Consider the following 27860-nt stretch of genomic DNA (forward strand, 5'->3'; position numbering starts at 1 on the left):
TAATAACTCCACTTCTGTGTTCAAAGTACTAATCTTGTGTCTTTAAGTGGAGGTACTTCAGGAACTAATGAATGTGCACTAAAGTCTTACCTTGAAACGGTGGAAGTGCTCGTTGGTCAGCCTTGATGTTTACAAAGCAGCTAAAAATAATGAACAGTATAGTGTGATTATCAATTATGCATAAGTGCATAAGCTTAGCTATGCTGCACAGTTCGGGTAGTTACTACTACCCAATTTATATCTACAAATGCCAGAAATATAGTCATGATAAGCACATTAACTTGTGGTTATGGCGTGGTCTCTGACGCATTGATTCTACGGTGCTAATCCAAGCAATACGAGTTCCAATCAGGTTTGTGATTCGACAATCCCATTCCCCCACCGTTTCCAATCACTTATTGGCCCTCCCTATCAACAAAATTGACAAAAACTGAGAACTGGAAGTTCTTAATTTTGCAAGGCACTCACACATCTCTTAGCAGTGGCTTATTCTGCGACCCGAGGTTTGTAAGTACCACCAATTTCCATTCACATATAAGCCATTTGCTTGGAGAGCTTGGAACTTTTTTTTTCTTCCATTAACCCCATCAAAGTGCACATGTAATTGGCTCTTCGAGTCATCTCACATCATCCTTTGCCAAAAAAAGACACCAATAATTTGGCTACGAGAGTGGAGATATCAGCTGAAAAATATGCTAGCAACCAAAGTTTTAAAACAAGGGTGTTAGTGCTACTTAAAAGCAGATACTCTTTGTGTAGATTTCCCACTTAAATTTGTTTTAAACATCACACAGCGTCTATATTTGCTGTGGAGACTTATTTCCTCAACACATACAGTGATGAAAACAAATCCCTGAAAAAATGGGATGGATAAAGAACGGCCTCAGAGATGTTCAATATTACAACTTCCAGCTCTCATAAGAGGTCTCCTGAAATACAGAGTAGCTGGAATTCTATATATATATATATATATATATATATATATATATATATATATATATATATATATATATATATATATATGAAAGTATCTGAGAGTATATATATGAATGGCAGCAGATGCCGAGTTTTGCTTTGTTGAACTTGAAGCGCTCTTCAGAGGATAACAATTTATTATGCTCCTCACTGCCCATCTCAACACGCCTGAGATCTTCTCAGTAGAGATGTCGTTCATTTAAACCACTTATTGTGATTAAGAAAACCATTTAAGCCTCTTATTGTGATTAAGAGACTCCAGGATGCAAACTATATTTTGGAACATTGTGAAATGAATCGCACTCATTGCTTTCGCTAGCTGCTGCATGTACTGCAGTATCATCACAGGGTAATCTGGACCCTTTACAAGAATGGTGGCATTTAGTACATTACAATGTTTGTAAATATATATCAAAAGTTTTCGACATATGTATATGTGTGGGCGGGGCTGCTTAGATGCTCATAAACGAACTCACGATAAATAAGAATGTTCTTTCAACTCTGCAGCTCGTAATATTTTATACTGCATACTTACTTTACTTTATTCAAAAACTAATGGACACAATGGGGACCAATGCTATTAGCTTGCAACACTGCGATGTTCATTACGACGTCGAACGTAGTACAACGTTGAAGCGACCTGTTTTGTCGTAAATGTACGCGTTTATAAACAACATATGAGACAAGGGAGAGAGAGATTCCACTGTTGTCTATTTCTTCATAGCAATTCGGTTCTGAATTCAAATAGTCAAGGCTGATTTATCTAGCCGCTATATTACTTTTATATAGCATTAGGCTACTTGTAAGTAATACACACCTACGTTACCAACACATACTCTTCTGTTATTTTCAAAGTTATTGATATAATATGTCATGAGGAGGCCTTACCTCGGAAAACCTGTCCTCGTGTCAGCGCGCGCTCGTCAGTTAGATGTATGCCTCCTACGCAAATTCATTTTTCACCCTCCATTGAAATATAAACACAATTTATTTAGATGAAAGATTTGACAGTTGTGGCAAATTCTCAGTTGTTGCCATTCGTTTTCATGTTCATTCATCACATTAAACAAAAAAGTTCGCTAGCTAGCGCTCCGTTTCAAATTAGGCACTTCCGGTTTGAAAGGTTTCACGCAAAAATACCGAAACAAATGATTTCAAATCATAACACTGGGTTACAAATAGTAATCCTTCTACATTTTCCTTTATGATTTACATTATTTTCACTGTTTCTTTGTACTGTGCAGTGTATGTATATAAATGCAGACAACATGTACCACACATTTGTCATCTGCTCTCCTGTTTTAGGCTAATTTATTGCTCATGAATAATAGGTCTAGCATATAAATGCAATATTTATTATCTGTCACAATGATGGAAATCACTTAGAAATGGTATCACTCAACGTTAATATGTAAATGAGCGTTTTCCATTGCTTTACGTAACAAACAGTGATATTTAACCTGTCAATATTGCTGTGAAAATGATCAATCTTTTTGGGATACTCATGGTCTGTTGTGGTAATTTGTTAATGCTTATACATTTTTAAAATTGCGTTTAATGTTTAATAGTTGAAGTGTTTAATGATGTCACCTCATTGCACCCATTTTTTTAAACACAATAACAGTTTAAGGGATGTTACTCTCATAATTTGTGCAAAGCATCATGGGGCGTAGGAAAAGCCTATTTATTACATTCATTATTTATTATTATTATAGATGTGTCTAGAACATCTAGTAAAATGCAATAGCCTATTGCTTAGTCATTTTGTGCTTGCAGTGGAAAGTCAATTGAACAGATCGAATGTTTAGTTTCAGTGATCCAGCAGTTCTTTTACAGTTAGGTGGTTTTCAAGCCACATCATTCCGTTTTGTACGTTTCACTTTTATTTAACACACCTGATATATTATCAGTTTGTTAACAGAGGTCACCCTGTGGTTGTAATAAGATGTCACACTCTTTTAAACGCATACCCTCACATTTAAAGTTTGCGCTTTATGTTAGAGGTCACAGTGTAACGTATCAGTCTTCTATTTCTCACACTTCTTCTTATGGCTGTGGGTAAACTCATGATTTTCACCCTTCACAGAAGAGATAGCTTTTATAGCTTGATGGCGTTTCACCTGGTTACGACACGGTGTGAGGTTAAAAAGCCACAAAACAACTTGCCCTTTTATGGTGCATTTACTACTTGATACTAAAATCACTAATGTCCTTGGTTAATATCGTGGAACAATGATGTTGTTGAGGCATGCAATTGTTTTCGGGGATAAAACCCCTGACTGGCTCAATAAATTTTTCTGCTGATTCAGTATGCCATGAAAAGACAAGAAGCGTTTTGCGCATCTGGATTTGCCTAAACTGAACAACTGACATAATCTAAAGATTCTAGTGTATTGCTATTTAGCAATATTTTTTCCCATATTTAAAAGAAATTCTTATAAACAGTATGAACAAAGTAGATGCAGTTTAAAAGTACACCTTCTGTCAAAGAGCGATGCAGCATTAATAAAATGTGGATTTTACTATGTGACCTGAATTATATGGTCACTTACTTTCATAAACTGCTTATGTAATCCAGATCTGGACTGTTAGTGCATTCAATGTTACATAAATGATTAAAGCTAAAAATGAATAATAGATCAATGGCATTAAAATACCCCCACCTATTTCAGAACAGGATCATTGCAGGACATTCGTTTCTTCTCAAAATATGTAAAAATACAAAGAAGTCATGCATTTCTAAAATACAGAATGCTTTATTTGTAGAATACAGCATCAATTTAGCAAAAATAGTTCTATTATAGACAAAATCTACTTGGTCTTAAAAGTCCAGTTCATAGTAACAGCATCTTAAAGACATGGGTAGCTACCAGAAAGTGTGTAGATAGCAAAAACAGAAAGAAACATGGAAAAAATGAAATACATACTCACAATTAACAGCATGTTGTAAGTTAAACAGCATGTTGTACAGAGAACTAGAGATTCAAGCATGCATTGTAACAATATAATAATATGCCATATGTTGTTTTTGCATAAATAAAGTAAAAAAGGAGACAAACATTTAAGCAGTGGAAAAAAAAAAAAACGACAGTAACGTACGAACAAATACTCAAATGCGCACATTTTCGATCGTGCTGGTTCTATGATGTAAACAGCTGCAAAATGGTAGCAGGAAATACATCTGTGGTTACTTTGCACTGTTCTGAAACACTAAACACTCCACATTGAGCTTTTAAAACTCCCAAGACATTCAGGCACATGTACGGCCAATAAAACATCATCTCAAATGAACTACAAGCGATGCTTCGCAAGGAGAAAATGAAGCGTGAATGCTTAAAAGTATTTTAAACTGGGGGAGAAAAAAAAAAAAGTGTAGTTTCTTTTTCCCTGCATCCTTTTAAGATGCAAATAATTTCTTTTCTTAACTCCAAGCACTGGTTTCCTGGCTACAGATTCAATTTCAACAGCTCAAACAATGTCTTGCAAAATGGAGTGTTTACACTGGAGACTCGGCATTAATGTAATCTGCGCCAATCACATGCAAACCGCCGTTCAGAGATTTCTACACTTACCATGAGAACGTGGTGATGATAATAATTCAGCGAACTGCGGAAACATATTGTGGCCGGTAACGCCAAGTAGTAGTTTAGACCTAACGTTATTAGATGATGAAAGTAATCTAGTGTTATTGTGTATTAAATTACTGAACTAAATAATAATACCTTAACTTAATTTCCAAGTTTTCACATTATTTTGTTCGAAGATGAGCTTTAAGCAAGATCAGAATAATTCTGTGTACTTGAATTTTATACAGAATTAGTGCTAATTTTTGTACACAACTGCTGCTATTACAGAAAAAAATAAGCAAAGTTTTCCTTTTAAGCTGCTGGTATAACATTTCTTATGAAAAAAGGGGGAAGAATGTGTCTGATATCAGCATTTGATCCCTCTTTGTCCTAAAGTTAGTCTTCGCCGCACTGATAACACAGATTCTGCCAACACTCAAAATATACAAATACATAACAAAAACATAAGCAAACAAAAGTCATAAGATCCCAATTATCTCACGTAGCTCTGCGGTAGGGGTCGAAGTGTGTTTAGATAAAGTGTTACAGTTCTTTACATTAACTTAAAGTAGGAATGTATTTGGTGAATGCGAAACAGTAGTAATTTTCCCATGGGCTAAATGAACCTGCCACCTGCTTTCCAACCCTCTTGAAAGTGAGAACAACCCAGGCAGACAACCACAGACGCACCGAATCGAACAAAGGGTGGGAGCGAGTCAGCCAGTCTAATCCGACTTGTCTTTTTTCTTTGGTGTAACTTTACCGGCTACTGCAGACCCCACTGCCCCGACCCCTCCCGTTACCACGGAGACGCCGCCTTTGACCAATCCCACTCCGGCTGCGGGAACGCTCGTCACTGCCGTCTTGGTCAGCTCAAAGCTCTTGCTGCCTACCCAGGCCACTCCTCCGAGGGTGGCGCCCACCGCTCCTCTGGTGAGGTTGAACAGCCCACCTGTCACTCTCCACACCACACCTGCTTCATTCTTAGGCTGGTCTTTCTCCAAGTCTGAAAAAGAGTGGTTTGGTCTTTCATCCAAGTATATATATATATATATATATATATATATATATATATATATATATATATATATATATATATATATATATAAAAAAAAAACCCTACACTTTGCATTTACATGTATAATTAAAATACATAACGTATTCCAATCCAGCCTCATGTTACCATTCTTACGGTGGCCCATGAAACACCTTTTATGAATCCATTAAAAGTACAATAATCTGCAACAATGCAATTTTTCAATTAAAAGCACTTGGTTCCTAAAGCCATGATTTTGAAACGCGTTTCAGTGCGCTCACTGAAAAACAACGGTCTTTATTTAAGTATTGTTTATTTTCCTCTACCGTGTTGGTTATGTGAGACTTAAAGCTTGAGGGCAGCATTTTGAAATCAGCTCACATCTACGGGCCTGACACTGAGTAATACACTGAGCAGATGTGTTCTGAAACACACACACTCTCTGTCCAAATGCCATCATCTTTCCCCTCTGTTGTTCCTTTGGCAGAATGCATGAAAAAAAAGAGACTCTTTCCTTCCGACGGACAACTAGCATTTACACACCCCGCAATACTCTGCGGACTGTGAACAGAAATTATATCTTTTACATTCAATCAATACTGTCAAGGACCGCGTGGCTGGGTTGCACGATGAGCTCCCCGGTGAATCGATGTGCCACCGAGAAGCCGTGTGAATGACAAGCAGCGAGTCTTCAGATGAGTCCCGCGGGACGGTGGCGGGAAAACTTCGCGCGCCGTCAAGGTCGCCCCACGCGTAGTACGTAAGTATTCGGGATGCTTTGTTGAGAGAATAACATCCATTTCTCGTGCCGACGACTTCTTATGTTGAAGGAACGACATGCCACGTGTTTACTGCTGTAAACAAACCTGCGTGACCAACCCGGGATTATTAGAGATGGGTTCAATATTATTTTATTTCGATTAAGATTTAAATTATTTATTTCTTTTATTGTTTTATAATAGAAATTTTTATATTGACCAAAAGGCTACTGGACTGTTGCACACATGAATAAAAGTAAATAAAAGAGGCCTACAAGAGAAGAGTTTTAAAAAAAATGTAAAAAGGGGAAATATACATATATAAATAATATCCCATTCCCATGACTTAATATTTAAAATTTAAGTGAACCGAAAATGGCCCCTCCCAGGCACCGTACGACGGAACTAGCCTTGATGTGAAACATTTGTGAGATGCGACCAAACAGGAGATGAACGGATTTAACCAAAGCCTGCTTTCCTCTTTTTTACAGCCTCTCACAAATGTCAAAATTCATTAATATGTATGAAACATACCTATAAAGCTCTTGCTTCTACACCATTTCTACATTGCGAATTACTCGCTTTCGGCGTAGACTAGCTATCGTCTTATGTTTTTATGACGAATTTTAAATCACGTCTCCTAACTAGTATGAAGAACCAATTTTTTTTAAACATCAGGTTTAATGTTTTTCGGCCAAGCAACCAAATCATTAGACAGCAAGCAATGCAGCAGATGAGATGTCAATGATAAAGTGGTAAAATGGCTGATCACAGATATTGTTGGTGAGTAAGAAAACTTGCTCGTCCTGATTCTACACATGCAATTAAGACCTAACTCTTGCCATCTGGGCCTGGGGAGATGTAATTACGCTTTCCACACTACCAAACCTCAAAGCGATTTTCCATTTTTGCAATAAGCCTGAATGAGCAAAACCAGTGAGGCATGTTTCAAAAAATGGAATGAGATTATTTCTGAATTTTCATTTTCATGCATTATTTCCAACGAAGAAAGGGTAGACCAATGAAGACGGCTCATGTTTTTTGTTAGCATAATAAGCAGACCTATACAGATTCAACTCGTTCATGAAATGTAATTTATGTTAATTATTAATTCTTACATAAACTGTCATATAAATGGCATTCTAATGTAAACTCACATTTCTAAGCATTTTTTTAGGCTATATTGTTTGTAAAGCCAGTCTAATATAAAATGTGACTTTCATATGTTAAACTATGTATATAAATTGTATGTTAAATACACTGTAAATGCAAAGTGTATATGAGAAACATATATATGGCTCGTAAATCCATTCTAACGTAAACTGACACGTTTATATAACAAGTGATGTTTATGTAAATAGTTCATAAAGCCATTCTAACATAAAATGTGACATTCATATAGCAAACAATTATGTCCATGTTCATACATGCATTCTAATGTAAACTCATATTCATATGAATATACATTGTCAAATGTGACTCATACTTTTTTCGTAAATCTATTCGAAAAATAAAGCGCAACAATCAATTTCCCGTCATTTAATAAATCGATTTTTGCATGAATTGTATCATATATCAGTTGTGGTGTAAAATATTCATAAATAAGTTCTTATGCACAATGCTGCACAACCGGTGTAATAATCTGCAGCAAATTACGTAAGAACAGTATGGGTTTCATGAATGAGGCAACTGATTGTGAGCGTCAAACAGGCTTCAGGGACAACTTTGTAAATGACAACTGTTGTAATTCAGTTAAATTCAGTGCAAGAATTACAATAACTCTGCTGATAACCAGTCAAAAACACTCTGCCGCCATGTCATGAATTGGAAATCCCATTAAACTAACAGGATATAAATATTGTCTTGGCTATGTGCCCATGGGTACTTGGGTAATGAATGTAAAATAAATATGAGTCTATAATTTGGACATTGCATGCAAATAACACTCATCAATAGCATAGTGTGACAACAATGCAATGTATGCAAAAAATCTTGAATGTCAATCCTACACATATCCAAGAAAACAGAATAGAATAGAGTATGGCAGCCAAATAATAGTGCAGTAATAAGTCACAGGCAACATGCAAACAATACATGACACAAGCCTCTATTATGCATAGTTAAACATTATATGCTGCATATGAATCTCACAAACAACAACAAAGCTGTGCACATCATGAATTATTTCTGTTGAGCACAGAGAGGAAAGACCTCGTCCTAATCTGGCTTAACCGATTACTGACCTAAAAGAATGGGATAATACAGCTGGTGGGACACGACTGAAGTGGGGGAGAGAGAAAGAACTGTGCTGGGAGGAATCATTTTTTTACCGTTTAAGCATATCACTGTGGTAGATCATTAAATAATCTAGATCTGCAGAGGATCCACTGCTGAGCAAGTCACATGCATTTTAATGGAGAAACAAGCTCTATATCTTGGAACTCCCGAGGATGAGTACATTTATTGGTACATTACTGGGTGAACAATTCCTGTAAGACTATTTAGTCTACTAATTGTTTAGGCCGCAGACTACTTGATTAGAAAAACGCTTTATTTTGTGTCATGGAATGACCAATGAACCCTCTTCACACATCAGTGTTCACTTAGTGGAAGTCGTCATAGTTGGGTAATATATGGCAGAGACTGTAAAGTTCAGTAATAGCCATTGCCACTGCAGTGTACCGCAGTAATAGCTACACATACATCACCTTACTTTCATATTTGTTCAGATAACCTACGAAAAAGAACTTGTAGCCTCTGATGAATTCAATTTGGACAAGTTGATCAACATTTCCAAACGTAAAGCTAGGTAAATGTTTGAGAAACTGGGAAATTTTTATGGATTTGTACAACTGAACTCATACGATTTTGTATAATTTTGTCAGAGGTAGGATTAGGGTCTGAGTTAGGGGTGGGCCTTCATTTGGATTTATCACCTCATGAAATAAAATACGTATGAACCTCCATGAGATCCAGTTGGAATGACGCTAACACAAATCTCATGCACGTATTAAACTTCTAAACGAAACGTAAATTGTAATGTATCTTACAATGGGCATTACTGCAAGCATAATTTCGGCAGACTGAAGGTCAAAATTATTGTCTGTTGTAATTACAGAATCATGTAACCTGTCACAAAACAGGTTTATCTTTCTTCATAATCAAATCATACATCCACTACAATTTGCTCAGTAAATACCCTTGAGGTTACTCAAATACGATGATTCTCCACTGTTTGAACAATATAAAAAATTGTTCACCACACACAATTCATCAAAGCGTAATGCTTAACTACAAAACGCCAGATAGCTTTCTTTGAAAGAATGACCAATTTATTCTTTTTGACAGGAACCTTCGGGATCAATCCAATTCTATAGCAAATAGAAAATGTCAATTTGTCTTTAGATGGAGGAAAGAGAACAGTGACATTTGAAGGCTTAGATGGAAAGGTTAAGATATTCTGAGGCATGTTACTCTTTCGAGAGACGGCCAGAGTTCTGTGGAGGGTGAGCATCAGTAGCTAAAAACCCACTCAACAAGAATGGTACAAAGGTTACCGTGTTGGCCTCGACAGTTAAATAAACATTCAAAAAGAAACAAAATTGAATATTTCACATGTCCTAAGCACTAAAACGTTTAAAAGAGCCATACAGTTCCCCCGTCTGACCAAAAACTGATTAAAGATGATCAAATCTTGTAGAGAAGGTTGTGGAACTGAAGAATGAATCACTGACTCATATTGCTTATATTTCTTTCCCCAAGTCACTCTAAACATCAATTTGAATGAGAAGCCTGCAGCAAACCTGGATAAATAAAGTTATAGGTTGTGACAGGATCTAAAAAGCTCAACCTAAAGCGACTTAAGTGGTCTCCTTGGAGCACAGAGCGAGGTGAGAAAATTATCTGGGCACACTTGAACATTCTCATAAGATCCGCAGGTGCCTGAACCCTTGCCTCAACTCTATAATATGTTCTTGTCGAGGACAGCCACAAGTAAGACCTTTAGATAACACCAACAATGCTGCATTCACAAACCGATAGGCAGAGAATGGAGATAAAGTTCGAGAGAGAACAGAAGAGACAGATGCAATGCGTTTTCCTCCAGGAACCCACTTAGACGGGTACATTTTGTAAAAGGAAAAAGGAACAAATAGCCCTATAGTAAGGATGCTGGGGTCATTGGGGGCATAAATAATAAGTAAACCAATCTTAGAGGAAACACCAAGACCACATCTCCTGAAACAGATCCCCTCTAATAGCTGGGTGTATAAAAACAAAAGGCAACAAAAGCATTGTTATTCTAAGTGATGCATGCTAGCTGCTACAATGCTTGGATGTGATGGACGTATATTAATAAAAAAAAAAAAAAAAAAAAAGCAACACAAACAAACAATCGCTTGGATACGGTTCTAGCACTAGGCTTGTTGATTTGTGATTTTAAAAAATATGCATATTGGAAAAGAATAGTTAAATTTTCGGGAAACACAAGTTTACTAACATCATAAAAAAAGTCTAAGAAAAAAAGTTTGCTAAAACATTGAAGTTCATTTAAAATGATAAATAAAACATAAAAATTAAATAACTCACATGTATTTTTTTAGAAAAAAAATATATTACTTGATTCCATGACATTTTAGATTCATTATTTAAAAAAATAAAATAGCATAAAAGTTTGTTTCCAAATCAACCGAAACAAGATGAATACAGAATGTATGTTTATATTAAAAAAATTAGACAGTAGAAAAGGTAGAAAGCAATACAGAGGAAAAAAAAAATGAATAAACAAACACAAATAAATCGAAGCAGGGATTATGCAGCAGGACGCATGTCCCAGATGGGGAGATGACTATAGTATTGAGCTTTCTGTATGTACCAAACTGCCATCTCTATAAAAACCAGTGATATAGTCCTGTGATTTAGACCTGCCTGACCTAAGCTGAATTGGATAGCCAAGAATCCATTCCCAACCAATCAAAGCTGAACATGTTCCTGAACGAGAGGTGGGCTGCCAGCCTCCGGCGTAAATCTGTCGCCTCTGTAAATTTAGGAGTCTATATCAATACCCACATCATCTCTCTGTAGTGCCGAGAAATAATGGTGAAAATATTGTTCTCCTCACTTGGCACCGAGATTTACAGCGAGCGAGGGAGCAAACAAGAGAGAGAGAGAGAAATAAGAAAAAGAGTAGTGAGAGAAGGGAGGGGGTAATCGGACCTTCCCCAGTGATAAAAACCCCCAGCGGGATTCAGTTCTCCGCCGCTCCACTCCTCTCACCAACAAGAACCGTGTCAACTCCGTCCCTGCTGAGGTCTCTATTTTTAATCCCTGTGCCGAAGTTGCCTGGGGCAAAACACAATGAAGGGTCAAGTTAAAATGAGGTTTCGAGAGAACGGCCTGGAAGGGAATGTACTGAATTACCGTTGGACCTTGCTGGACATGGTGTTAGCACAAGAGGCGCTGGGAAAAAGGGGGCAAACATAAAAAAAAAAAAAAAAAAGCAGTAAAATAGATTTTACGAACATTGACGTGCCAGTACGTTAGATGTTTTGACACAAATGTGCATTTAAAATTACTTAAAAAGCCTGGAGGAGTGTTCGCAAAGCTCAACAGTAGCCAGTTTTGCGGAGCCCACTACTGCTATGTTTAGAAGCTCCATTCGATGACGAGCTTTGGCAATTATGGGACTGACAAGAACTCAGCTGAAATGGAGTCTGAATGTGGCCTTTTTCCCCCGCTGGCTTGATACAGCTGCATTAAATAAATAAATAACTACCGGTGAACCACTTATCCAAAAGGTCAATGTTTCCACCGGGTGCGCAAGCTTGCTCGCATCTGACCTATCGGGAGAGACACGTATGACACTTGAACCTTTGTGCTTACTCATCCCAGTCCTCCCAATGTAGGTTTGTTGACTTCAATAAGCAGAGAAAGACCTTTTCCCGCCAATCCCGGGGCGCCAGGATCTGATAATGCGTGCAAATGAGTCACTCGTGCCGTTCGCCTTCGATATTTATATCGATGACAGGGTTTATTGTGTGAATTTAAATGCCACCGTAGCGGCTTCGCAAGCCTGCGATGGAAGCCCGTGGACGCCGCCTTGAAAATCCTAACAAAGCCTTTGAAAGAAGCCACAAGCATGCCCTTTTCAGGGAAACAAAAGCTGTGTTATTATGAAAACATGGTTTAGACACGTCCTACAATATTCACAGATGCGCTATTAACTGATACCATACGTGTCAATTGTGTGATTTCTGTGCCGTCCAAGATAATACTAGCAAGCTTACTGAAAATCAAAACAAAACTATTAAAAATTCACAAGCACGACCATATTTATTTATTAGCCTAACTCGTGTTATTGTCATTAACCTAACATCTATATCATTTCATTTCAAGTGTTATCTTCTATAAAATACAGCCCAGAATATCTTTAAGAGCTTTATTATTCTTGTTTATGATCTCTTCATTAGCCTATTAGCATTTAGCTGACTACATTTGCACTAGACTATTAACCTACAGCTTACACAATCTTCAGTAACTTATTAGCCAGGCTTATGATATTTATGAACTTTTATCTTAGCTTTTATATATATATATATATATATATATATATATATATATATATATATATATATATATATATATATATTCTTTAGATTACTAACTAACTTATCCCTTATAAAAAATAAGGGTTTCACAGCAAATAAAAGCAAAAAAAAAACAAAAAACAACATGGTTACTATAATTTAACGACATCTCTAGAGTATTAGCATATAGCTCACACTATTTAATAATTTATTAGCATAGAAAACATTTTTTTACTAGATACACTGTTATGTAGAATATGAACAGTTCTGTGAGATGTCTGGATTCAATGCTCTTTATTCAGTAAAAACGCTATCTCTGTGAATGCAAGTCGGTTAGGAGAGACACGTGTTTTGTAAACACATTCCATCAAAGTCGATCACTACTTGGACTTTTGGGACTTCCTAATGGCGTGAGCTCTCCAAGCGTTTCTATAGGGAGTACGGAGCAATGTGCTTTTACAGGAACCATAAAAATTGAACCCAGGGTTCCCACTCTTTCGTGAACACCAGATTCAAGGAGTTTCAAGGACTTTTTAAAGCGCCATTTATTTTACATCAAGCACCCATCAAATTCACACCGAGCATACGGTTTCATTACAGTACTCAACATTACACTTACAGTTAACATTTATGTTAAATATTATAGCGTAATGAGGTTTTGGATGTGTAGGTTCCATAAATTTGGTAAATATTGAAAAAAAAAAAAAAAAAAAACAACCACATTCTTTTCACCAAACTGGTTTTGCTATAATTCTTGTGAATAAAATTATAAACTGAGAAATTCTTTAAATTGAAAGTAATAAAAAGTGGTTAAACAGGACTTTTTAGTACCACCGTTAAAAATTTCAGGAGCACCTTCTAATCAATAATCAGAAATTCTTATCAAACATTAGACATCCCATTACGGGATGATAATTAACTCCTTAAAGTGATTTAATGTGAAAATGATTTTTCTTATATTGTGTATGTAATGAGAGTTTTGTGTAAAAACGCCAGTGTTTTGAGTAGATTCAGATTAACATCGGGTTTAATCAACAGTTATGTTACTGTTATACAGTACTCACTGCTGCAAAAACATTATAAGCACGTTGGGAACCTTTAAAGCTCCCCTCAGCACAAACACAAATATGTTGCAAATGCACCGCTTCTCCAGATTCATGCAGGGTGCGCAGGGTTGCCAGGTTTCATCAGCAAAACCAGCCCAAATGCTTTCAGGGGGATTCTCTGCAAAAAACAATGCATTCAGGTGGGGTGAAATGCATAAAAGTCCCCTCATAAAAGTCGCATTCCAGGTGCTATCGTTATTGGGTACGCTTCAACCCACAGACATGAAAAACATCCTTCGGAAAGAGCATCAAAGTAGCTCAATTCTTGGCAACATCAGCTCACATGCTAAGGTTTTTCCCGGTACATTATCTCCAGCCCTAATCATTAGGCGCCATTTCTTTTTGTATCTACTAAAGCAAATTTATTTCAAAATGAATTCAAGCATTTTTAATAGACCTATATTTGTTTACAAGTATGTTCCAGGCCTTGAACCCATGTGTCTGATATTCAAGTACTTTCAAGGACTTTCAAGAAGCGTGGGAACCCTGTAAACCTAAAAATATGTACCCGAGAAAAATAGCTTCTGTGGAGACACATAAATGAGCCGAGCGGAAATGTATTCGCAAATACACACACAAAAAAGGACAAGTGAAATGCAAGGACTGTCTTCAAGGATGAGCTACTACTGTTACTGCTAATTCACAAATTCAGTGAAGCTAAATCAAGCAAATGTTATTCTTTGCCAAACAGACTGTGTAAGTCATTCAGCTCTCAATTAATCTCAACTCAATACATTTAAATGCACCACTATCAGTCACAAGTCGTCTGAGAACAAATCCTTTACACCAAGCTAAAGTACCGGGCTATTATTATGATGCGAGTAACAGAAGAAAGAAAAATTATATTATTTAATAGTGGTGCTGTCAAACTATTAATTCTGATTAATTGCATGCAAAATAAAAGATTTTGTTTGCTTAATATATGTGTGCTGTGTGTGTGTTATATATTATATATTTTGTTTTCCTACTGTCGAAGTCAATAGTGACCCAAAACGGCCTGGTTAAGGACTTTTTTAAAAATATCTGTGTGTTCGGCAGAGAAAAAAAAATTAATACAGATTTGGAACTACTCGAGGATGAGTATATGATGACAGAATTTTCATTTTTGGGTCAACTATTTCTTTCATTTGAAAAAAAAAAAAAAAAAAAAAAATAGTATTTTAATGTCAAACCTAGTATAACACGTAATACTATTTCAAAGCGAGTAACAGAAGGTGGAGGAATTTTTGATTAATTTTGATTTGATTTTGTTCTGTTCTTCACACTAAAACCTACCGTGTGCCTTCAAAAACCCAAAATATTTTCAGATAAGTCCATTTTGAATTTTCTAAAGAGCAGCTCTGACATTCTCCCAAATATCTCTTTTAGTGTTCCACAGAAAAAAAAGAAAATAACGAGTTTTGGCTGAACTGTCTTTTTAATATCAATCAATTCCTTTAAACAGCTTTCAAAGGAATCGCTTTACAGTACAACAACCTTCACTTCAGCTTCCCGCTGAGTAGTTTCAGTTCACAGTCCACCGCAACAGCAGATCGAAATGAAACGCAATCTTACTCCTTCAAAGAGATAACCGTTCGATCTTGGTTATATGACAAAAACTGGTGGAAAAGCTTTACTTTTAGCCACCATGAGTCAAGCTGTGATTCTATGACTCTCCAACCAAGGCCTGCATTTTTATCTTACTGACTGATCTCAGATCAGACACCGGTTTATCGTAAGAAATGATAGTTAGAAGATAGCAAAACAGTGCTGATCTAGATTCAGCAATCAGCCACTAATAATTCAGAAAGTCTCTATTTTCCCCAGATGGATTTTGCTGCTATACAGCGCGTGATTGACAGGCAGATGACACACGCTTGCACTTCAGTAGCTACAGATGGAGGGAAAAAAATCTTGCCTGTTCCTGCTGAGCCTATTGGAGGAGAACCTGGCTTGCGCTTCCTGCCCTGGCCTGCTTTTCATGTCAGACTCAGTGCTTTGGGGATTTAGAAAGACACGTCAATCCGCAGAAAAAGTCTCAGAGCGTGCCGAAAGAAGCCACGTACATTGGACCTTACCATCCGCAGATGAAACAGCAAGTGTAACTGGAGTTTGCGGTACAGACTCTGAAATATATATCAAAGAGTGAAGCTTTTAAAAGTGGAGATCTCTCATATCACACACATCAAAGGGTTCAGGCTACATAATGTTTGGACCCGCAACACTGTGACCATTCAATGCAGAGCGCTTCATTTACGATGTCCCACCCTAAGCATGTCTCTTGAATTATACATCAAGCAGATGGTGTGCAGAATCGTCAAGGTAAGACCTTAAATAATTCAGCTCAGGCAAACCCCCAGTTCACCCCCACCGCATTTTTTTGTTTACTGTTGGTTTTGCAGAGCAGGGATTTGCAATGATAGCAGTGTGCAACAACACACCAATGAGAGATTCTGCTGACCGGGGGCGAGACGTGCACAAAATAACTTTATTATTCTTTCATATTTGAGGGGACAGATGTTCCTCAGGGTTTTTTTCTCTCTCTGGCTTATGCTAGAAGTCTCAATATCAAAAGCAGCTTTAGACTGAAGCACCAACATGATTGTATGGAAATTCAGAAATTGCTTTGACACTGATCCAAGTCATCCTTTGACGAATTAATATTTTAGTGTGTATGTATGTATGTATGTATGTACACATGTACACACACACACACACACACACACACACACATTCCATTGTAGTAAATTAGAGATTACATATATATATATATATATATATATATATATATATATATATATATATATATATATATATATATATATATATATATATATATATATATATATATATATATATATATATTAAAATATATACATATTTTTTTAGATGTTTTATATATTTTAACATATATAAAGTCAATTTAATGATACACAAATTATATTAAAGCTAAAATAATAAAAGATTTCAAGGCAAGAACACAATTGTTGGATTAAATTCTAAACAATATATATAATACATTTATATACACACACACACACACATACATATATATATACATATATATATATATATATATATATATATATATATATATATATATATATATATATATATATATATGATATATATATTTAATATTAATAATGTTTTTATATATATATATATATATATATATATATATATATATATATATATATATATATATATATATATAAAAACATTAATATTAAAACTAAAATAAATATTTTTAATGGCAAGAATATTTGGACCGCATTATAAACAATTATACATGTAAAAACATAAATAAAGTACATTTATTACTATAAAACTAAATTATAATAATACATTTTAAATGGCAAGAACATAATTGTTGGACCTGGTAAATGCTTACATTGGATATCACAGATATTTGTGGATGGGTTTTTAGTCTAGTAACTCACTAACAACTGACATTGAACTGTACGAAACATATTAATGTCAGGAAATGGAGGTTGAGTCAACCCATGAGTCTTGAGGTGTCCCGATTTACTCTTCCACAGCAAGCAACACAGTGCTGAGGACAGGTGTCAGAGAGAGAGAAAGAGACAGCAAGAATGAGTAAAACCAGAAAGACGGAAAGGTAGTTAGTGGGGAAAAGAACAGAGAAAGCAAGAAAGAGAAACAGAGAGAAGGAAAGAGAGATAGAGGAAGAGGAAGCTGTAATGAAGTGTCATAATTTAGCAGTCATACTACAGATGGCAAGTCGGCTCCTTGCTGCTTTTCATTGTTCTATGCCAAAGAGCTGGTGGAGAGCAACTGTCAGTCCTTTGAAAACAGCCGTAGAGAGAGATGCATTCACTCAACCTGTCATTTCACCCACCATTATTTTGCCTTTCTAAAAAAAAATTATTTCTGCTCGTCATGGCAGAGGAAATAATTGGATGTGAAAAGCATGGTCACATTCGGGTCAGAGACAGCCTTTGCCTTTCTTAAATTAAATCCATTCTGTTTGAACGCGATAAATTTCTGCCTTTCCCTTTTCATCCCTACTCTATTGCTAGATTTTCATATTTTTTTTTTCAGAATATTGTTTGTATTATCATTTTCATAAACGGTCCGTTCCTTTCACCCGCTATTTCCTGAAAGGGCAATTAAACAACACGACTCCTCACCCCAGAAACATGAAGAACGGCTAAATATATTTTTAACTGTTCTAATGGGAACTATTGCTTTAAAACGAATCAATACAGCACATAATTTTCTGTATGAGAGCAAAAATCTAAACTATCTATGCATGCTTACTCCTTGTTCAAGGCTGGACTATTTTAATGCTCTCTTGGCAGGTCTTTCTCTACAATTAATCCAGATTGAGGCCGCAGGACTAATCTTTAACAAACTGAAAAGAGTGCATATGACCAATAACTGCTCGCATGCGATTCAAGGCATTGATGTTTGCCAACAAAACCACCTCTGACTCTGCATCCCTTCGCCTGAACTTATTACTATACGTTCATCTTAATCCGAACCTCCAACTCTTGCATAAAAAACATTTGAACTATCTATTCCATTTCTATCCTAACTACTTTATTTTTATTGAAAAAGACGCTCTAACACTAGCATTCCCTATTCTTTCTCATTTGTATTTTTTCTCTTGCTAATTTTGATTGCTTGTATTGTCCTGATTTGTATGCAGCTTTGGAAAAAAGCATCTGCTAAATGTAAATGTAAATATATAACCTCGATCAGATAAATGCAGCTCCTAATCTCATCAAGGCTGCATTTATTAGACCCAAAATACAGAAAAGAAAAAAGAAGTAATACAAACTAAAACATGAACACTGTGAAATACTATTACAATTTAAAATGTCAATCTAATTTAATATGTAATTTATTCCTGTGAGGCAAAGCTGAATTATCAGCATCATTACTCCGGTGTCACATGTTCCTTCAGAAATCATTCTGATATGCTGATTTGGTGCTCAGTTATTATCAGTTATTATTGGTGTTTAATTACTAATCATGGTTTGTATTATCCCCACTGAAAGTTTTTTTGCTTGCATTTTTGTGGATTGTATCATTTTACAGGATTTTTTTCTCCTTTTTTTAGCTTTGATTAACAGATTTCTTTGAAATAGTAGAGCATCATGTTTTAGACACAAATGTAAAGCAGATTAACAGTAACAAGGAAAAGATGTTTCTTTAGCAGCAAATCAGCATGCTTTATGAAGGATCATGCGACACCGAAGATGTCAAATATTCAGCTTTGCATCACAGGAATAAATGACTGATAAAAACACATTTAAATAGAAAACTGTAATAACATTTCACAAAATTACCGTTTTAGTGTGAAGATTTAATATCGAATAAACGCAGTCTCGGCGAGCACGCCTTTATCTGACCTCAAACTATAGTGGATAGTATTTACCAGGAAATTACTTTCCCAGACATGACAGTTCTACAATACATCAATGATTTGTTTTTACATATTAGACTCGACTCTGATTTTAAAAGTGGAAATAAAACACAGTTTTCTGTGATATGTCAAGCCTTTGCTGAAAGAGATTGGACCGTCTCCCTGGAGCAGTCGTAAGTCCTCCAGAGCAAAAAGTCCTGAGAAAAGCTCCAGGTTGGGCTGTGTTGTGACAGATAATGAAATGGCCTGTAAAGCCAGCTGATGCGCATCAGTTTTGATGGCTTCTCAGTTTAGGTTTTGAGAGTACGAGATGGCCCAGCATGAGTGTATATATATAATGGCCAGAAAACTTCTCATTTCCTTCGGTTTGTGACAAAGCATTCAAGTGACAAATGTCTCTTTATGATCAGACAAGCATGGAGAGCCGTTGTTCGCAGATGGTGCCCACAGCCACTGTCCAGAGTAAATTGACAATATCTGTTTGCGTGTGTACCTAGGTGCCTAGTTGGTATGCATTTCTGGTTTGTTACACCGGACAGGTCCCATTCATCTCTGGCCATTAAAGCTCAGAGGCTCGAGGGGCAGAAGCTTAGAGAGCAACTCTAGTCTAAAAAGAAAACAAACAAAAAAAACTAAACAAAATAAAACAAAAAAGGACGCCACATATATTTAAAGGTGATGTGTGTTTTTTCCAATTGTAAAATATGTTGTTCTATACAAGCTTAAAGGAATAGGTCTCCCACAAATTACCGTTCTGTCGTCATTTTTTTCAACCTTGGGGTGAATTATCCCTTTAATATCCAAAACTAACTAAGCAAGGAATTAATATGCAGTGTTATAAATGATTTAAACTAGATTGAGACACATTAACCAAAACAAAAAACTAAAGTAATATACATTTTCATAACTAAAAAATAAAAAACACACACATACATACATACATACATACATACATACATACATACATACATACATACATATATATATACACATATACATATATATATACACATATACATATACATATACATATAGATATATATAATTTTTTTTTTTGGCCACTCTAAGGCATTTACATTTTTACATCATACAGTTAAAACTTAATAGAAAAACTAACCAAACTTAAATTATATAGACTGTGTACAACATGAAAATAAAACATTTAAATTAGTTATTTTTTCCAGTCTTAGTTATAGTTATTTTAGTACAAGTTAAGACGTTTGAAGGCGGAGTCATATGATGACCAACAAGGAAGGAAACCTGTTTAAAAAGTCATTATTTTTGCAATTTGGTGATGCTAGTGTTGCAGAAATGACCCGCTCCAACTTTAAGTCTGTGATGGATAGCAGGTGCCAGATAACAGAATAAAACTAACCATTCAATAGAATCAGTTTCAACATTAACTAGACACATTATAAAATCTACACCAAATTACCTCAAATTTAATTTACCTTCACAGGGAGGCCGTAATTTCTTTTGCGCCGCAACATCTGATAATTCTTAAGTAATCCATCTCCGCTAGCCTATTTTTAATTAAACGCATTACTTAAGATGAAAAACAAGTCGTAGGACTAAACCTGAAACCAGCGGCTTCTTTCCACACTCGAACCGATCCATCATCCCGTTCGGGGCTCTTTGATCAGCGCATATGTTGATCTGTGTTTTCGGCTATAGGGACCTAATGAAAACGGCGAGGCAGAACCGCAGGTGGACGATGCACCGGGAGCCTCGTGCGGCTGACGGTCCATCCATCATCCTTTTACACAACATCAGATCGAGCCCCTCGTGCGCGCTGGATCTGTCAGGATGATGGAACAGGCGCACGGCACCAAGCAAACAGGACAGAAGCGCACAAACTCAATAAAGCATCATTTTTACCTATTATTAACCCGATTCCTTTCTTTTCTACGTAAAAGCTGAATTGATTTGATTTCAGCTGCTCCCGTAGACGAATACACACCTTGAATCGTAATTGCGCGGAGAGGTTTGAAAGATTGCTGGGTTGGGACACGGGCGAGGTTAAATGAGAAGCTCGGCATCGGGATACGCGCAGCGGCAAAATACAGGTTGTCGGTCCTCTTTGGAGTGTTAAATACAGGTACTGCATGTCAATAGACAGTTTTGGAAAAAGACTGACAACTGCATTTTGTGCCCGACGTGAAAACCGTAATTGAGTTGAATGCTGTATGAAGTTCAACCAATCAGTTGTCATTCACATCTTTTAAATACAAGAACAGAATATGCATTATTATTTGTTGTCAATCACGGATATAAAAGTGGAACACCAACCCGTTGATTAGTAAAAAAGCCATTCAAACTCAAAAACACGTTCCATTGTGTTTTTGTTTGCCATAGACAACGAGTTGTCTTTACGGGGCTGCACGCACTAACCTACAACATGATTCAAAAGCAAACAAAACCATTATTTTTAGATAAATAAAAAAAAAAAAAAAAATCAAATAGTTACATTTAAAACTGAAATAAAAATGTATGAAAATTACAAAGACATTAAGAAACAAATAATAATTACAAAACCAACAAAATTACAAATATCAAAAATGACAAATGAAACATTTATAAAAAAATTCCGTAAAAACTATAGTAGTATCTCAATGCAATTTAATTTGATGTACTTATATATATATATATATATATATATATATATATATATATATATATATATATATATATATATATATATATATATATATATATATATATATATATATATATATATATATATATATATATATATAAAAATTAATTAATTACTAAAAAGATCAAATTAATGAAAAAAAAATAAACATTGTACTAGTATCTCAATGCTACTAAAATTACACTAACATATACAGTATCGTAGTATTTTATTTAAGATTTATTCTTGGTGATTTTTCCTCTTTATTAGAATAGGACAGTATATATTAAAGGGATAATTCACTCAAAAATGAAAATACTGTCATTAATTACTCACCCTTGTGTCGTCTGAAACCCATAGGACCTTTGTTCTTGTTCAGAACACAAATTAAGATATTTTTGATAAAGGATCTGGGAACAACGCTAACTGCCCACAAGGTTATTGTCGCAATCAATTAAATTTAACTAATTTATTTTTTAATATTTTACTACTACTTGCTTGCTAGTGTTTTTAACCGTTTGACCATAAAATGTCAACCTCAATGAAGTAATGAAAACCGTATTGTGTAGTCGTAGTGTAAGACAAAATAAAACAACAGACAGAACTGTGGCTTATTACCTGTGAGAATGAAATACAAATTAAATCCTTAAAAATGCAATTCAAAGCGCTTTGAGACATTTCCTACAGTTACTGGTTGCTATAGTTACAGGTATTACAAGACAATTTAAGACTCACACCTGCTAATAAATACAGCTGTCAATCCCCAACACAGACCGGGTGAATGGAACCAATCATATGCTAAAAACAGACTATGAAAGTTGAGGCACAACTGTAATTACTCTGTCAAGAATGTCAGTTAGCTGATATTTCACGCTTTTGGACCAACAGAACCAATGGCATACATAAAAACACTCAGACAGGGTACTGATGTCAAAATGAATGCTTCAACCGGTAGTTCTTCAGATAAACAGTAGTACCAGAAGCTCAAATTAGCTGACAGACTGAATCTACGGTGTTGTATTTCTCAGGTTTACGTCAGTTCCAGCCTATTCGCTCAGAAAATAAAGTGCAATCACACCGACAGGGCCTGACAATCTAACCTTGATTGAATTTCGCTGTCGCTCGCTCACACTAAAACACACAAAGGACGTAATTGTGAAACAACTATGTTCGCTACCCGTAATTTGCTAAAAATTACCGCCCTGCCTTTCGTTCCGTCCTCACATTTGACATTTACAGATGAGGCAACGGCACAAGCTCGAGAAGAAAAATCAGGTGCAAATGTTGCATCAACAGAAGAAACGGTCTGTAAAGCGCACACTGTCTGCAGCAGCGCGAACGCCTCAGGGAGGACCGCTCCATTTTGGTTGTATTTTTCCACATGAATATTAGCATGTGGACTAGCCTGTCTGGTTCCGCTCCAAATCCTCTGTGACTACGTCTGACCTCAGACGACCATATACGCCCTAAAGGGACTCATTCTGTACATCTCCGACATCAGCGATACTTCAGGAAATAAAACTCACTGGCTTGCTTAAACGTGTACATGGTTTCTATAATGATGAGGGTGTAAGAAATGGGTTTTGATGCTTCTTGCTCCCGCTTTTCACGAAGTACTTTTGGGTCGAACCTGAGAATCACTGCAAGCACTAGCGGCTGTTTACCACTATAACTAGGTAACATCTCAAGACATTCTAGCTTCACTGTTTAATTCATGTTTTATTCACACCGGACTAGCCACCAAAACTTTACAAACAGACACTACGGCACAGCAAGTGATGCAGAGATTGTGAGCTGCTTTCCCAAGCCAATTTATTCAGAGTTATGGAAAGCGGTCACACTATAATAAGTGTGACCAGAACCATGCAAAGACGCACATTATATGTAATCAGTATTGGTACCCTTCATAATTTAGCATGGATTGTGTTCATTCAAACAAAAAACCTTACCGATGTCATAAACAATTCAATCTACCCATGAGTTAAATCCATCCATGTTAAGCTACTACACCGAGTAGTTAGCTTGCAAAACATAAGCTTGAATTCTATTTCACAACCAAAAGTTCTTTAAGTGAATCAAAAACCTCTATTAAAAGGCATTAGGCTATACTCTTATTCGATTTACTCACCCTCAAGCCATCCTGGGTGTCAGACCTTCTTCTGTCATATGAATATAATCAGAGTTATATTAACAAAAGGGCATGGCTCTTCCAAGCTTTATAATGACAGTGAATGGTTGAGATTTTGAAGCTGAAAAAGTGCTCCTTACAGCTCCGGGGGTTAATAAAGGGTTATTATGGTTAAAAAGTTTTAAACATGAATGTTTTTCTTGCAAAAATGCATTGCTTCATTTCAACTGCCGGAAGACTATTTAATTCATGGATGCATTTTTTTTGTGCTTCAAAAAAAAAAAAAAAAAAAAAAAAAAAAAAAAAAAAAGCCGTGTATGTAACTGTTCATCTGAAAGAAAAAATCCATATACATCTATGCGGCTTTTTATTCCAATAAAATAATAGGACAATTGATAGACTAAATTATAAAAACAATCATTAGTGATGGAATCATTTAAACACGCACATTTAACATGTAAAATATTCAAAATGTTTTATGATATAAATACTCGAAGCCGTTTAGTGATTTAGTGATGCGATACTATAAATTAATTATTTACAAAAATGCAAATAATAACTTGGGTGCAGTACACTTTTGCAGTAAACCAACTCTGCTGAAAAACAGATGCCAGTTAACAACCTTGAGAGAAAACGCCATTCCGGGCTTTTGCAAAAGCCAAAGCAGATCCAGGTGAGGTCGCCGAGATACTGAACTAGGATCATTCTGCTTGTACTTCAATCCCTTCTGCTATTTGCTCAGTGATATTAAGCCTGATCCAAACATTTCCGCTCCTCGAGAACAAGGCCCACTGCACTTTGTGTACTCAAGCTCAAAACTCATTTCTCATAAAACGCCCTTTATCGCGATTATCACCAAAATAGACAGTTTGATTCACCCAAAATAGCGTCGCATACATCTACGGATCAACACACCCCGAATCAGAACGAACAACTCAATCTACACGGCCCGGATCCGAGAGATTCCTGTTCTCAGCAACAAAGACGGACAGAATCTCAGCGATATAATAAACTATTTCAGGATCCGCACCGAGGCAGCAGCCAAAAAGCCAGAGGGCAGGCGTTTGCTGTTATGCAATCACCTGTGATGCACTGGTGGGCAGCAGGCACCAAGGATCCCAAAGCAATTTATAGCAACATAATGCAGCCATTTAAACTAAAGAGATTGTTTCTGGCGAAGCAGCGGCATCAGAGCCTTCTCCTCGAATAGACTTTTCATAAAGAGACAAGACAAGAGAGCCTTGTTTCTTTGTGCCGTCCCTGGACGTAAAGATCAAATAGCACGGGGAACAAAGAGAGGACATTGATCACGGTTTGGGCACAAAAGCCCACTTTAACTTAAACACGCTTTGTTACTGAAAGATCTTTAGCTCTTAATGAAAGGCATTAATAGAGCCTACGTGCCTGTTATTAACTACAGATGCAGGCCTCTGTGTATCAGAGAGCACCTGCAGGGCTTTCTGGGAAGCGGTTTTGAAAGATGAATGGATTTGGGATTTAAAGTTATTTAAACCCTTTGTAGATTTCGACACTCCAAGTATCAGAGCAATTCTTCATTACAGTAATCTTTATTTGTTTTATGTTGGTCAGTGTGGCCCTCTGCAGATCACTGTTCTTTACTACAACATTAAAAAATAATAGATAATGGCATATTTATCAAGTACAGTTGGACAAAAATCTGAGATTAGAATCACTTTCTGCAAAGCATTCTAAAATACAAATATATGCTGCGTTTAAACAGTTTAGGGTCACTGAAATTTTTAAGACATTAATATTGCTGCTTAAAGTACTAAAAATGTTCACAAAAATATTAAGAAATTTGTCTTAAATGATTACCAAAGGACAATGTAACACTAAAAATAAACATTATTACAAAAAATATTTTAAATTGTAATAGGTGTTTTTGTTGGACCTTTTATTTTAAAAAAAATGCAGCCTTGGTTTAAAAAAAAAAAAAAAAAAAAAAAAAAAAAAAAAAAGTCACATTCAAGAACCAAAAGTATTCATTGCAAATACATCCATTTCCCAAAAATTTTTTAATCGGAAATGTAAAAAAATCTAGACATTAATACCACCATGGAACATTCAAAAACCAATCAGAGAAAGCAAAAAAGTGACTTTGCACAATAAATTACATATGTAAATTTTATTAAAAAAAAAAAGTATTTTACACCTTGATAGTATTTGTTGTATTTTTTTTAATTGATGCTATTATTATTATTATTCACTTCATTATCACTTCATTCATACATGTGACATTACAACAACAGAAATAGCATCAGTAAGGCTGAACATACCTTCAGGTGGCTCTTCACGCAGGTAAGGTGGAAGTTCTTCATTGTTAGGGTCAGCAGGTGCTTCCTCGATCACCTCAGTCTCTGCACTCGGGCCCTTCAATTAACATAATTATTGTTCACAATGTCAATACATAAACACACACGCTACAATGCAAACAATAACAGTCATTACTGATATGCAGTACGTTTCCATGCTCCCATCGAGTCATGATAACATGATAAAATGTTAAACATTGCATTTTTAAAATGTATACTTGTTTGCATAATAATTACTTTTTACATTACATTCACATTAGTTATCTTTAGACAATCATATTCATTATTTTTAGTGGACATGCTAGTTCTACGACATCAATTACGGACAATCATACCTCTACTTAAACTAATGTGACAGAGTCAAGTTGATAAACAAGGACTAATGACATCAATTTGCAGGAAGTGACATAATTTTGTTGGGAAAACAGCAGCATAAGCACCAGTAAGTAGCAAAGGATATGATATTTCAGGGATGTTTTGTGGTATTTGTTGGATAATTCCACTCTAAAGCATCCTATCATGTACCAAATATCAAAATGCATTTAATCTGTCAATCCCATAGCGATCAATTGATTTCTGTTTGCATTTTACATGGCATTATTTTCAAATCAAGCTGTAACTAATTCAAGTAAGATGTTTGGGCTTCACCTAGACACATTTATGCAAGTCTCCCATGAGAATTTATATGAACACATCTTGCAAACGAAACTAACATATTGCAAAAGACACTGCATAGCAGGAATGACCCAATTACTACAATAATCACCATAAGCATCATTACATCTTCTCTTTTTACAGCCTCTGCTAAACTTTATTGCTGCAAAAATTAATAAAACGTAACGTTAGCTTATACGGTGTCGTTTGCACCATCATGCTGATGTAATATTATATCTTGGCATAGACTTAACGTCAGCTGCCCCGTTTTAGGGTTTTATTACAGCCTTTCTATGCATCAGAGCGAGATAACGCGACATCCATCCGACGTAACCGCATTTAATGGCACGGCATCAAAAAAAGGCCCGTATGTAAATAGAAGTATAAATATTCAACAGTTTGCGTCCGTGCAGAATCAGGTAAGAACAGGTTTGGCTTTATAGTGTCACGCTAAACAAACCAAATCCACTCACCTTCATTACCGAGGCTAATAATACAGCCGTGCTTCAGAAAGCGCGTCTCTGCACTTCAGAATCAATGGACGCACAAGCCCATGGATTGGAAATAGCGCTTAATACGAAATAAATTTCAGCGTTTGCTATGTTTTTCACGCGAATGTAAGCGGAAGTGACGTCAGGATGTTTACGGAATCTGGAGGGGTTGTTCCGCTGTTGGTCGATAGGGGGCGGCAGCGCGTTAGTTATACTCACT

The 27860-nt window shown here is 36.0% G+C and overlaps 1 protein-coding gene across 1 annotated transcript; it reads right to left on the reverse strand.

The window, feature by feature from the left end:
• Window positions 1-3711: 3711 nt before the first annotated feature.
• Window positions 3712-27826, reverse strand: zgc:101566 (Transmembrane protein 263-B-like). The gene is made up of 3 exons (XM_043228728.1): window positions 27623-27826; window positions 26460-26553; window positions 3712-5547 (listed from the first exon to the last, which is right to left on the reverse strand). The coding sequence occupies exons 1-3, from the start codon at window positions 27626-27628 to the stop codon at window positions 5267-5269; spliced, it is 381 nt and encodes a 126-aa protein (XP_043084663.1). The 5' UTR covers window positions 27629-27826; the 3' UTR covers window positions 3712-5266.
• Window positions 27827-27860: the final 34 nt, after the last annotated feature.

This window comes from Puntigrus tetrazona, chromosome 25, assembly GCF_018831695.1.
Source record: "Puntigrus tetrazona isolate hp1 chromosome 25, ASM1883169v1, whole genome shotgun sequence".
Lineage (NCBI taxonomy): Eukaryota > Metazoa > Chordata > Actinopteri > Cypriniformes > Cyprinidae > Puntigrus > Puntigrus tetrazona.

Bases quoted from the DNA above. Each gene is read 5' to 3' on its own strand.
- zgc:101566 (XM_043228728.1), bottom strand. The intron at 5,548-26,459 runs GTATGTTCAGCC...ACTCTTTTTCAG, and splicing joins GCGTGAAGAGCCACCTGAAG to ACTTGGAGAAAGACCAGCCT.